The sequence below is a fragment of the Coptis chinensis genome, chromosome 7 (assembly GCF_015680905.1).
Source record: "Coptis chinensis isolate HL-2020 chromosome 7, ASM1568090v1, whole genome shotgun sequence".
NCBI classification, from domain to species: domain Eukaryota; kingdom Viridiplantae; phylum Streptophyta; class Magnoliopsida; order Ranunculales; family Ranunculaceae; genus Coptis; species Coptis chinensis.
Genome location: NC_141462.1, coordinates 8,089,475 through 8,104,132, shown reverse-complemented (window position 1 = coordinate 8,104,132; position 14,658 = coordinate 8,089,475). Strand labels below are relative to the sequence as shown.

The 14,658-nt window shown below is 36.3% G+C and overlaps 1 protein-coding gene and 1 long non-coding RNA gene across 6 annotated transcripts; both read left to right on the top strand.

The window, feature by feature from the left end:
• Positions 1–487: 487 nt before the first annotated feature.
• Positions 488–3,552, top strand: LOC147485736 (uncharacterized). 5 transcript variants are annotated; one of them, XR_015203131.1, is made up of 4 exons: positions 488–1,214; positions 2,452–2,766; positions 3,037–3,103; positions 3,195–3,552. It is a non-coding gene; the product is annotated as an uncharacterized LOC147485736 (long non-coding RNA). The 5 variants fall into 5 exon arrangements; XR_015203129.1 differs by having other exon boundaries at positions 3,037–3,107; XR_015203130.1 differs by having other exon boundaries at positions 493–1,214; positions 2,452–2,472; positions 2,582–2,766; positions 3,037–3,552.
• A 4,291-nt stretch (positions 3,553–7,843) lies between these two features.
• Positions 7,844–8,248, top strand: LOC147485735 (uncharacterized). Its single transcript, XM_086573579.1, has one exon. It carries the CDS (start codon positions 7,844–7,846, stop codon positions 8,246–8,248), a length of 405 nt encoding a protein of 134 aa, XP_086429705.1.
• Positions 8,249–14,658: the final 6,410 nt, after the last annotated feature.

Genomic DNA, 14,658 nt, shown 5'->3' with positions numbered 1-14,658 from the left:
AATTTTTGATGGCAACGAATAAACCTTCAAATTCAACTACTTGACTTCCTCTATCAAGGTATCAAGGTAAAGTTTTTAACAGCCTTTACATTTTTAGTTTAATCCGATTTGGTTATTAGCATTGTTTTGTTTTGTTTTGATTTAATTATATTAGTTGCGTCCAATTGGTTTTAGTGGATCTAATTGCATTTTCTGTTGTAAATTGGTGTTATTTTGGGTACAAGAATTTTCTTTTTATTGTGAATGGCCTCACCGTTTTCCGCAGTGTTTGTTGAAGTGAATAATAGAAGAAATAATGTTTGTTAAAGTACCTCAATGAAGTAATTTTTTTGTTCTTAACTCAAGTCCAGTGATCAAAAATCGACTTTTTGACCAACTAAATTATAAACCAAGGTACAAAATCAACTAAATCATATTTTCCAAGAAGCACTACTTTAATTTACTATGTTTTCTTATTTTCCTAAAGCTTTTATTATTATTAGACTCTTTTACTATTATTATTATTATTATTAATTCTTCTTTTCTCCAAATTTTTGAATATCCAGTTTCCTATCCGATGTAGGCCTTTGAAAAATAGACACTTCTCCAGAACATGTCAAATATCATTATTAAATAATTTCCCTGTGCCAAAATTAGTAGAGCTAATTACAACATTGGGGTAATTTAACTAGGTTTTAGATTGAATTAGTTTGTGATTTTTAGCAACTGCTTGCGAGTGAAATTAAAAAAGATTGAATTGGTTGTTGCAAGCGGAAAACAACATCAACTTACAACACATGATACTTTACTTAAACACCTCACCAGTTCTTATGGTAAGTTAGCTAACCCTATCAAATCCAAGTACATGTTTTCTACCTAGAACTATGCAATGTGTGTTGGGATAGTTCATAGTTGAAAGGAGCTTGGATTCCCTATCTCTCGGTAACTAATATGTCTGCGCACTTTGCTTTTTTTTTTTTTGTTCTTTGGTTATTTTCAAAGATTGTTTACCAAGTCATCCAAGTGACACGTTATTATCATAGAGCCAGTGGTTCTTGCTTTCTTTTGTTGCCATTTTTTTTAAGATAGTAGCAATATATGTTTTACTTATTCCTATATCCTTCTTATTTTCAATTATTTCAATTTTGTTTTGCGCAACACCACATTACAAGGAAAATGATCACACATCAGCTCATTGCACCTGCTTGAGGCAAAAATAACCTATCTACACGCAGGTAACTTCCTTTTAACTTACTATATATTAGTAAATAATTGTATAGTTTCATTTCTTTGCCTTCATGGAATTGAAAAGGGGGAAAGACCCATAATGTGTGTAACCTGCAAGAATTACACGAAACTACTTTATATTTCGCTCTCTATTTTTCCAGATTTTGTTTTTGCTTGGTGAAAGTGATATTTATCTTGGACTAAACTATCTTACTTTGCTGATGTATGTGTTGTCTCTTCCCTACACTTTGTTCTATTGTCATTTGGACAGATAGAAAGTCCCTCCATATAAGAATTCAATTACCAGTTTAAGTGAGTGACTCATTTAGTCAAATAGTTACTCAATTTTTTTTGTAGGCTATGACTTGCTTTTTCTTTGGATGTGATATGATGTTCTGTTCACGTTGAGATTGTTTGTCTCAGTTTTTTTTTTTTTTTGCCACAAACTCTAAAGATTCTTTTCTGGCATGAAAGAAATGTAACTTACGTCACCATGACTAATGCGCTTTCCATCAGACTGTTTGAATGCAAAGTTAGACAAATGTGTGACAATGCATATATTTTACTTTCCATTAATCTCATTGAAAAAGTGAGTGAATTTGGATACTCACTTCATTGTAGTGGAAGAAATGTCTTTGGCATTGATACATTTAATAAAAGTTGATTCATTCTTAACTAATATGAAGACTCATGTTGTTGTCACTGACATGGTTTACATGGTATTTGAGCTACACATGGAATGGCTATACGAATCTATGGATTGGTAATGTCCCCTATATAGGAAAAAGCGTAATAATGGAATATTATGATGAAACCTTTTGGGATTGTTTTTGTTTCTCGCAACGGTTATTACAAGGCAATGGCTGAGTACCAAGTTGTATTCAACTGAGCCTTCGGGGTGTATTTTCTCAAGGTTTGGTTAAGTAAGCTCTTGGAGATTGCATTGTAGATTTGAAATTGATGTCCTATTGTAGCAATTTTTTTTATTCATACCTAACAGGCTTTAGTGAAAACAAGTTTCTGTAGCTATAAATTAATTTTATATAGAGACAAGTCCTTGCTATGAATATGATATAGAGAATAAACTGTAATTTTGTGCTTATATTCAATTTTTCCGTTCTTATAACTGAAATGTATTATTATATCATATGAGATTAGGTATGATAACATTTGCATGCATTAAGCTAATTTTAGTGTGTTCTTCTTTAACATGTATAATCAATTGGTCAGTTGGTTGCATTACAGGAAACACTGTACAATTTGGAGGTCAGATTTCGTAACACCCGCTATGTTCCCAAGACAGATTGCATTTTTGGAAGTTCTTCATGAAACATGATTGCATTGGCACATTATAAACCCATAACATTTATACTAGATGCAGCAGTTGCAAACCCAATCGTATAGCTATGTTTGGAGGATGCTCGGTGACAATTGAGGTCTATGGATCGGATAAATTTGGAGGATGCTAAGTAGTAACTGAGGTTTACTCTCAACTCCAATCTCTCCATCAGCCATTCAGAATACTCTCAAGGATAAACAATCTCTGTCAGAAAGAAAAAGGTCTGTACATTCACTCCTTTACCTATTTTTCCAGGTCACTACTTAGAGGGATCAGCACAGCTTCCCATTATCCCCACAAGAGGTTGTCATACTGACAATTAGAGTCTTAAATTGTAACCCATCCGCCAGTGTTCCCCACCTTTCAATATAGCAATGCCTATATATTGTTTTTCAGGTTTTTTGCGAACAAAACTATGTTGAATTTTTGTTTTATTTGTATTCTATGATATGATTATTGCTACTTGCATTGAAGTGGATTCATTGACTCAGGTTGGATGGTGTATGTTTGTTTAACAGAGAACGAATTTGTGCTCTAAAGACTGCCAACTCCAGTAAAGTATGTAAGCTCACGTGTTACTCTCACAATTTCACTTACATCTACATCCTTTGTATTATGTCTTTGGTTAAGAATTTGATTTATTCTCCAGGGTGGGATAAAGGAACTAATGTATATCTTGCCTTTTTAGGGCCTGTTGGGAGGAGCAGGTCCTAAAAATGGAGCATACTCTTTTGGATGAGTCAGAATTTTTTTGGTGTTTTTCGAGTCATTTACAAACTCAAATTTTGCTATCTCATAGTGAGCTATTGTAGTAGGGATGGGCTTCTGTGTTAGACAACAAACTTGGCGCAAAGGCAAGTCAAGAAACTTGCTAGGGTGCAACAGAGATTTCATTGAAGACAACATAGTAGAAATACAATAACATGCGAATGGAGTACGTGATAAAGACTTTTGGGACTAGAAATATTGTTGTGGACTTGAGGGTTTTTTTTTTTTTTTTTTTTTTTTTTTTTGACTTACTACACAAAGTTGGCAAAGTTGGCAGTTAGAGAAAATGCCAAAAATTTATGTATGTGGAGTGTGGACTAGGAGCAAGGGAGTGGTAAACCTATTGTATTTTATTAGTGGAATTTCAACTGATCAAAAAATAAATAAAAGAATGTTGATGATGACCACATTAGTGCGTACAAGTAAATTTTTTATGTCATAGGTAATAGGTAATAGGTAATAAGGACTTAAAAAATGAATGTTGCCATTTAACTTTGGCAAATCAATGCAAAACATACATATTAGTGACATACATCACTAATAAAAGAGGGAGAAGGTATATCAGAGATTAAGATATCTGTCTTGGTCTCTTTTAAAACTGACTTGGTCAAGGTAATTAAATTCTTTACTTTCGTATCAGTTCTTTTTCGATATGTAGAATGAAGTCAACACCAAATGTTCTCACCATTAAGTTATGTGATTAATTCTACTGCTGCTAGACATCAGATGAACGGTATAAGGATACCTATGCAATTCAGTAAGGAGCATACAAACCTATTCAGTAACAACATGGGAACATCAGTACGAGGCAACTATATGCTAATCGCAGATAACCAGAGCCATATGCAAGAAATGGCAATGGAGAACTGATAATAGTTCACGTTGCAGATGGCTGAACGAGGAAGGTTGTACTCTTTCAAGAACTTAAAGCAATTGTAGTAACAATGCTGGTTTTCAAGTACTTAGGATAATAGTTCATGTTACAGGTTGCTTAAAGAGGAAGGTTGTACTCTTTCAAGAGCTTAAAGCAGTTGCAGTAACAATGCGGGGTTGCAAGTACTCAGGATTTAATAAGGTGTGAATTTATTCCAACTCTGTTAGAAATCATTATGGCATAGGGGCTCTTGGTACTGCCTGAATACATTCTCCTTTATCCTCTGAATACATTCTCCTTCATCCTCTTCATGGCACATGACTTTTACTATAAAAGAGTCACCTATGTACTTTACTTATCCTTTCCATTGTAGTCTTATGCTCATATTGTAAAAGATGACAAAATTAGAAAGTGGCCCTTCAGCTATTGAATATGAATACATTTTTAGTCTCCCTACGACAATTTATTTTTATTTTTATTTTTTTTTAAATTTTAAATTCTATTAATACACTTTACCTATCATTCCAACTATTGCATCCCAATCTACTACTCTTTTTAACTACCCATATACACCAAGATGATAGTATTGCTATATAGATTATACTTAACCACGTTCTATAAAACTCACATTTATTTTCTTTTTTGGTCGGCGTCTCAAGGTTGTGGAATTTGGTTTTATGTGTTGTGGGATATGGATTTCAACATTTAGACTTTTTCGGGGAAGTCAAATATATGAAAAGGCTACAAGCGCATGATACTTTGGATGTGAGGCTTGGAGTGGTGTTTATCGGAAAAAAAATGTTACAAGGAACTTTAATTTTCATTTGAATAAATTCCGTAATACTAAAAAAAATTTGAGTGAAGACAATTAACACAATTTTCATAAAATGCATGAGGAGGCAAAATTGTTACAAGGAATCACCATGACTAGCCTATTTGGCATAAAATAATTACACCAAATAAATTTCGGTGCGCATTTTTAGTGTATCTTAATTAGTTAACTTTTGAAATATGAAGTCAATAGGAAGGATCAAATACATTTGTGTGAAACTAATGTTTTTTGTTAAGTTCTTTTTCAAATACTCTCACGAATAAACTTTCGGCCTTCAATCCCCGTCAACACGAATAAAATGTATGTAGTTCCCTACCTTACTTCTTCCTCTCTCTACGGTCTAGGGATTTCATTTAATTCACTTATTGATTACGTTAAATTCATTGATCTTATCTAATCAAGTTAATTTCTATGTTTCCTATAACCAAAAGCTTTTCTATATCTATTTCTGCACTTAAGATTTTAAAAGATTTTCATGGTACATATTTGAAGTAATAGCTAGAGTTTAAGATTCAACTACGTACATATTCTCATAATGTTGTATACAGATTAGGTAGAGCGACCATCATGACATAAGCAATTTCGCAGGCATACAATTTTGATCTTTTGTATCTTTAGTCTAGCTTCTAGGAGTTTGCAATTTCATTGAATGCACCCACATTAGAACTATAAGCTATCTTGGTTTGAAACTGTTTTGCCTTTCCAATTCTTTCCTTTACCTTGCAATTACTGCACACGCCTTAGTGAATGTCCCATATCCGTATCAGATTGGAATTTCACTAAGACCTGAGTTCCCTATTGTTCAATGTGACTCTATACCGTTAGGGGGTTTTGGGCATTTTTAGTGTATCTCAATTAGTTAACTTTTGAAATATCAAGTCAATAGCTAGGATCAAATACATTTGTGTGAAACTAATGCTTTTTGTTAATTTTTTTTTCAAATACTCTCACGAATAAATTTTCGGCCTCCATCGATAGGAATAAATTAAAGGTATGTATTTCCCTACCTTACCCTACCTTACTTCTTCCTCTCTCTACGGTCTAGGGATTTCATTTAATTCATTTATTGATTACGTTAAACTCATTGATCTTATCTAATCAAGTTAATTTCTATGTTTCTTATAACCAAAAGCTTTTCTATATCTATTCCTGCACTTAAGATTTCAAAAGATTTTCATGCTACATACTTGAAGTAATAGCTAGAATTTAAAATTCAACTACGTACATATTCTCATCATGTTGTATACAGATTAGGTAGAGTGACCATCATGACATAAGCAATTTTGCAGGCATACAATTTCGATCTTTTGTATCTTTAGTCTAGCTTCTAGGAGTTTGCAATTTCATTGAATGCACCCACATTAGAACTATAAGCTATCTTGGTTTGAAACTGTTTTGCCTTTCCAATTCTTTCCTTTACCTTGCAATTACTGCGCACGCCTTAGTGAATGTCCCATATATGTATCAGTTTGGAATTTCACTAAGACCTGAGTTCCCTATTGTTCAATGTGACTCTATACCGTTAGGGGTTTTGGGCATTTTTAGTGTATCTTAATTAGTTAACTTTTTAAATATCAAGTCAATAGCTAGGATCAAATACATTTGTGTGAAACTAATGCTTTTTGTTAATTTTTTTTCAAATACTCTCACGAATAAATTTTCGTCCTTTTCCATCATCGACAGGAATAAATTAAAGGTATGTATTTCCCTACCTTACCCTACCTTACTTCTTCCTCTCTCTACGGTCTAGGGAATTCATTTATTGATTACGTTAAACTCATTGATCTTATCTAATCAAGTTAATTTCTATGTTTCCTATAACCAAAAACTTTTCTATATCTATTTCTGCACTTAAGATTTTAAAAGATTTTCATGCTACATACTTGAAGTAATAGCTGGAGTTTAAAATTCAACTACGTACATATTCTCATCATGTTGTATACAGATTAGGTAGAGCGACCATCATGACATAAGCAATTTCGCAGGCATACAATTTCGATCTTTTGTATCTTTAGTCTAGCCTCTAGGAGTTTGCAATTTCATTGAATGCACCCACATTAGAACTATAAGCTATCTTGGTTTGAAACTATTTTGCCTTTCCAATTCTTTCCTTTACCTTGCAATTACTGCGCACACCTTAGTGAATGTCCCATATCCGTATCAGTTTGGAATTTCACTAAGACCTGAGTTCCTTGTTGGCGGTATTAGTATTATATGCCTTAAAGAGCAGTTTAGTCTTTGCACCTATTTTAGGTTCTATATAAATAATATATGAGGAGGCCAGCTACTAGCTAAGTCGTCTCTCTTTTTTTGCTCTCTCACCATGACTCTCTTTCTCTCCTCTCTCTAATTGATGCTCTCAATTTTCTAACTGGGTATCGGAGCCACTTCTCCATCTTCCTTCTTCTTCTCTCTTTTTTTTTTTTTTTTTTTTTTTTAACTCACTGGGTTTGGTGGAAGTTTAGAGAAACTCTCCACTTTCTATGTGTTTTGTTGTTTACTTGTGTGTTTTTGCACCCTAGATGATTTGAAATCGTTAGTATCTAGGGTTATATCCAGTTTGTAATCGGTGTGGATTTTTACTGATTTGGTTGTTTTGTGTAGTTGTGATTGGTGTGAATTGGTTGTGTTAGTGAAATCCACATCGAATTGGAGATTTTTTTCTTTCTTGCTGAACAGTGATTTTTGTGTCTTCGGTGTGGTTGTTGGCGGTATTTTCTGGTGTGAACAATGAATGACACAGTGAATCCTAAACCTGAATCTAAACAATCTTTATATTATGTCAATGATGATCTCGGTAAGCCCATTACTAATTTTCGTTTAAATGGGAACAATTATCTTTCATGGAGTTATGCTAGCTGTTGAACACTTTATTCGTGCAAAAAAAAAATCTAAAATTCTTACTGATGATCCTCCGAATTCCAATGATTCTACTTATGAGGACTGGATGGCTTCTAATTCTATGGTTTTGACTTGGTTGTGGAATAGTATGGAGCCAAAAGTTCTTACTAATGTGCAGTTCTTACCCACGACAAAACGGGTATGGTCATCATTAAAGGAGATGTATTCCCAAGAAAATAATATATCTCAAATTTATGATCTGTTTGAGTCTTTGTTCAAGACAAAACAGGGTGATCAACCTATTGATGAGTATTATAGCACTATGAAAGGACTATGGGAAAAGCTTTTGCTTTATCAACCATTTACAGTTAATTTGGAGAAGCAATGAGAACAACGTGAACAATTTTAGGTTGCTTTGTTGCTGCATGGGCTGAATTCTGAGTATAATGTTTACAAGGATCAAATTTTAGCAAGTGAAATGGTACCCTCTGCAGCACAAGCTTTTTCGCGTCTTAAGAGAAAGCATTTGGAGCATGGTGAGTTTGTTCTTGTTGCTAAGGAGTCATCTGCCTTACTCTCTACTCCGAGTAATCGTGGTGGACGAGGAGGTTTTGGTGGTGGTAGAGGCTTTAATGGCCGTGGAGCTCGTGGTAATTATGGCTTTGGCAGAGGTAACCGTCGTGGTTTTGGAGGACGTCGTGGTCGTGGGGATAGGTATGATGGTACTGATGAGAGGAAGTGCACACATTGTGGTAATGATGGTCACACTGAGCCATTTTGTTGGGACAAACATGGGAAACCTGCCTATGCCCATAATGTTTATGATCAGACTTTTGGGTCTTCCACTGCTGCACCTTCTATTGCTTCTAATCCTTCTACTACTGAAGTTTTGGGTCAAATTTTGAATCGTCTTAACTGTATTTTTGTTCCTTCTGCAACACACACAGCTACTATGGTAAGTTCTGGTAAGTCTGCTAGTTTGGCGGTACCTTCTTCATCTTGGATCATTGATTCAGGAGCTAGTGCTCATATGACCGGTAATCCCTCTTTTCTTTCTAATTTTGTGCCAACTAAGACTAGCATGACTTTAGCTGATGGGTCATCACGTCCTGTTCTTGGTACCGGTGTTCTTCGTCCTACAAAGTTTTTAAATTGCAGTTGGGTCTTTATGTTCCTAATCTTTCATTTAATTTGGTCTCTGTTAGTGAACTTACTAAATCTCTACACTGTTCTATAACTTTTACTCCTACTGGTTGTGTGTTTCAGGACCTCAAGACGAAGATGACGATTGGTTCGGGGTATGAGCATGATGGGTTATATGTATTGGATGTTGCAAAATCAAGTTCTGTTTCTACTTTGAGTGTGTTTGTGTCTCCACTTCAGTGGCATCGTTGTCTTGGTCATCCCTCGTTGGTTAAGTTGCGTCAGTTACTTCCTAAGTTAAGTCCAATATCTATTTTAGATTGTGAAGCATGTTAGTTGGGAAAACACCATCGTAGTACGTTTCCCAGTAGGATTGATAAGAGGTCTTTTTGATGTAGTCCATACGGACATTTGGGGTCCTTCACGAAATAAAAGCTTATCTGGTTTCTTTTATTTTGTAATGTTTGTTGATGATTTTTCTAGAATGACATGGCTATATTTGTTAAAGGATCGTACTGAGCTACCTCATGCTTTGTCCAATTTTTACAATGAAGTTGCGACTCAGTTTGAAAAAAAATTAAAATTATTCGTTCTGACAATGCCTTAGAGTATACTCAGTCTTGTGTGAGATATTTTTGTGAAGATCGAGGTGTTATTCATCAAACCACTTGTCCCCACACCTCTCAACATAACGGAGTTGCTGAACCCAAATTTTGTCATTTACTAGATGTTACTCGCACTATGATGTTTGCCATGGGGGTTTCTAAGCCATATTGGAGTGATGTTGTTCTCACTGCTAATTATCTCGTTAATCGTATGCCATCGTCTATTCTTGATGGTCAGTCTCCTTTTGCATTGATGTATCCTACTCAGTCATCTTATGGTTTGCCACCTCGAGTGTTTGGTTGTGTTGTTTTTGTTCATGTTTTAGGTCATGGTCATGACAAATTAGATCCTCAGTCTATAAAATGTGTTTTTCTGGGTTACTCACGTACTCAAAAAGGGTATCGCTGTTATAGTCTTGTTACTCATCGCTATTATGTCAGTGCTGATGTTACTTTCTTTGAGTCTACTTCCTATTTCTCTATAGAGGGGCAGTTGTTTGATCCAAATTTAGTGTCTTGTCGTGAGGGGGAGTTACTTAATCTGCTACCCCAACCAGTTGTTCCCATTCCAGTTGTTCCTTTTGAGGAGGTGCCTCCCTCACCTATTATGCCCTGTGCGGAGGGGCCTAGTCGTGTTCCTATTACAACCGTTAGGGGGGCCATGCCTATTTATGCTCAATATCATCATATTTTTCCTCGAAAGAAAGTTACTAATGTTGAATCTGCCATTGTTACTACTGTTGAACCAGCTCTGAACCAGTCGTCATCTTCTTTAGAGGCTCATTCGGTTCGTGTTGTACCTGTTACACGGACTAGGACTCATGTTGAACCTGTTGCTCAAAAGACTAGGTCTCAGGTTGAACCCATTGCTAAATGGACCAGGCCTAAGCCTCCTTATCCTATCTCTCAGTTTGTTTCATTACATCGCTTTTGCTCTCGGTTTTCGTGATTTTTTGCTTTGTGCTCAGGCTCTCGCTTCGTTCCCTCGTCCCTTACCCAAGCACTAGCTTCTTATGGCTGGACATTAGCCATGAAAGAGGAAATCTCAGCCCTTCATGAGAATAAGACTTGGGATCTTATGCCTCTTCGACCATGGAAGAACACAGTTGGATGTAAATGGGTTTTCACAGTGAAGTACCTCCCGGATGGTTCTATTGAGCGTCTGAAGGCACATTTGGTTGCTAAAGGATACACTCAGACATATGGGGTTGATTATATGGAGACATTTTCCCCTGTTGCTCGACTTAACTCTTTTAGGATTTTGCTTTCTGTTGTTGTGTGCAAGGGTTGCCTCTTTATCAACTTGACATTAAAAATGCCTTCTTGCATGGTGTGTTACACGAAGAGGTGTATATGGATCAACCACCCGAGTTTGTTGTTCCTAGACAGGATAATATGTTGTGCAAGTTGAAAAAGGCTATTTATGGATTGAAGGATTTGAAGCAGTCACCTCGTGCTTCGTTTGATAGGTTTAGTTCTTTACGAAATGAGTCATGTTACTGTCGGACCCCATATTGTGTTGGGCAGACCCCGAGTTGGGCCGGGGTCTGCCAATTGTGTTGGGCGCAACTTCGAACCATACACCCCCCAACCAAAACACTTAACAAACCGAGAAACCGGCAATAGCCAGTTACTACCCTTCATCAAATTCACAAACAAACCTACCAAAACCAAAAACAAAAAATTGCTCTCGTGAATTCACAAAAAAAACCTACCAAAAACCAAAAATTGCGCTTGTGTTCTCCCTCTCAATAGACCCCATCTTCCAGGTGAACTCCACAAGCTTCTTCTCGCACTTTCAAAGGTATTTTCTCTAAAAAATTAGTGTTTTTTTATATATTTTTTTTATATTTTGCCGATTATAGATTAGAGATATCGTTTTCTTCTTCACTTGCTTTATCAATGTCTTCTTCTAGGTATCCTACCAACAATTGCTTACAAATTTTTCTTGAAGAACATTTTTGGTAAGTGTTTAAACTTTAAAGTTGGGGATTTTGAGTGTGTATTACTGAGACTGTCAAACAATTTGAGTGTACATGCAATTGTTATGTGTTTATACTCTATATTATATACAGGTAGTTTGTGTTATGTGTTTATACTCTATATTATATATGGTGAGAATACTGGTGTGGTGAATAACTCAAAGACAATAGCTACCCAAGGTTGTTATGCAGAACTGAAAGTCCCAGGAACCACACAGCTAGTGTTAGTCCTTATGCAGGCAATCCTGGCATTCAGTAGCAGCTAATGCCAAACTACAATAATAGTGTGGTGAAGGCACAGGGTGTGTTATGTACCAGATGAGTTGATGGTTTCGCGTGAATACTTGAGCATAAATTAGTCCACGCCACCATTACTAACAAGTTGATCGAGCTATTATAGTAACCAAATGCCGAGTCACTTAACATTTTACTCAGAGAGTTGCATACATACAACTCTTAACAGAAGTTGTTGCTTCTCTTTTCTATTTTATCTACTTCTATATTTCCAGTGTATGTTCATACAATCTTATTAACTTATCAGGAAGATGTAGCTTTTGTTGAAACTAGTAGTCTTACGCTAATCCATTGAATACACTACTTTTATGGAAGATATCGTTTCGTTTACATTTGTTGTAATTCTTTTCTTTGCCTGTTGGTTTGTTTTTAATATGGGCTTTCTTACATTATTATGCATTCCTTGCAATTAAACGACGATAAAAGTCCTTTTCAACGAACATTTGTTAATCAGGTATGGTCTGTTCCTATGTGTTTTTACCTGTCCAAGTACATCATCAAATGCCCCTTGAGAGTGGTAGTTTAAGTTAATGATTTCAGTTTGCGGAACATTGAAAATTGCTATATGTTCAGTGGCATCTTAAGTAACTTTTAGATTCTGGTTGGATATGGATGGGCTCATTTTTTTCATTAGCTAATGTTTGCCATGTGAACCAACACCCCATCAATCAATATCTTTCTCTTCCTTGAAGTTCATCTCCAACTGAATACTCCAAGTCTAGTTTAGCTTCATCGTTGTTGTAGTATTTGAATTCATCTTACTATTTACCATCTTAATTCCACAAAGCCATCTTTTATTCATCATTGTTTCCCTCTTCCCTTTCATCCATAATCGTTAACAATTTCCCTTTGCTCTTAGTAACGTTAACACCCATCTGCTTTCAAATTCTAGTGACTGCTTTTACGACTGGCTCCTTAATCATGCTAAGGTTGATTTAATTTGATTGTTAACGACTGTATTGTGTATGATATGCCATTAATTTTGTGAAACTGTAGGAAATAAGAACCTGCATGTTCCATCTATGAGTTTTGATTGAAAACAAATTTGAGATACTTTTAACCTTCTCTGAATTATATTAATTGATTTCTAGGGACTTGAAATTTATTTATTTATTTATTTTTCCAATTTACTTATTATTCATTTATTTGGGTATTTTGTAGCAATGCCTCGAACAAAGAATGTGAATGTGAAGAATGTAGCAAAAAGTGTTTTCACGGGTGCTAAGAAGTTGTTAGGTGGGGAGAGTAGTACCTCAGGTCGCGATGAGGAGCCTGAGAAAAAGAGAGAAAGGGCAACAACCACCTCGCATCGATCAGTAGGGGATCGAAAAGCGGATGATCCCAGTAATGTAGTAGTGGTGTAGAGTTAGGAAATCAAAAGAGAAGAAAGCGGACAGTTCCGAGTGATGTAGATGTAGATGTAGATTTAGATTTAGATTTAGATTTAGATTTAGATAAAGATGTAGATGACGTAAATATGGATCATGGGAAGAGTGTAGCTGTAAGTCATGGTGATGGTGAAGAAGATGACGAAGAGGGTGTTGATGATGCAGAAGAGGAGAATGATGATGAGGAGGAGGATGAGGAGGAGGAGGAGGAGGAGGATGACGAGGAAGTCCATGAAGTCCCTGTACATGTACCTCCAGTGAATATTGTGAGAAAGTCCAACAATGACTTGGAGTTCCAGAGAGGTGTTTATGGAGGTGGCCCTCGTGTGCCACATATGTTGTATGACTATGCGGTGCACGTGGCTCGCGATGTTTGGGAGGGGTAGGTAATATTATCATATAGTGTCTATTAGTATTTAAATTTTGTATTACGAAACCTTGTGCATACATTAATACTGAGTTTTTGTTGTTTTAGGCGGAGCGAGGGGTGTTGAAGTGCCATGGGCACCTAAACAAGTTGGTACAATGGGATATCGTCGGAGAGTGTTCAGAATGTTCTAATTTTCACATGGAGCTTCAAAGGACCGACTTATGTGCTCTGGTCTTAGATGTATACAGGCATCAGGATCCTGTGTTGGTCTTTGCGTTTGTGGAGAGGTGGCATCTAGAGACCAACACGTTTCATATGCCGTGGGGCGAGATGACAATCACGCTGATGATGTTTCCAACTCTTAGGAGTTCGATCATAGGCAAAGCAAAGGATCGGGACACCGATTTGACCCCGAACGATTAAAAAAGACTCCTCCACAAAGATCTTGGCATACCCATGGACAAGATAGATGCGGAGATGAAAGCCAATAAGTTCACTTCCAAAGTTAGGATGGATTTCTTGATGAAACAGTTTGATGGGAAGGTAACGGATGAAGATTTACGTGATGAAAATTGGGTTGTTGTGAAGAAGGCGTCAACCCAAAAAGAGTTGCGCTTTCTTTGTGAGAGCTTATCCGTTATTTTTCTTTGGATGTACCGCCTTCACCAACACGCCCGAACTGCAGCCCCGCTTGTTATCTAAGACCGCTTTTGAAATTTGCCGAGATCGAGACTACGCGGTAGAGTGCAGCCTTTACCGGGCTTACTTGTATGCGTGGTCTTGGGACTACCACAAGTGCCAAGGTGAAGGGTGTTTCAGGCTATTTCACTCTCCTACAAGTATTAGTTTTTTTATTTTTTTTTAAATGTCAATTTTATCTATCTATTACAATATTAACTGGGTGTCTATATTAATCTAGGCATGGATTTATGAGTACTTCCCGGTGTTCAGGCCATTCCCAAACGAGGACTATCAGTTGAGCATGTCGCGTGCTCATAGGTACTCAGTTACTCAGT

Bases quoted from the DNA above. Each gene is read 5' to 3' on its own strand.
- LOC147485735 (XM_086573579.1), top strand. From the start codon at position 7,844: ATGGGAACAATTATCTTTCATGGAGTTATGCTAGCTGTTGAACACTTT.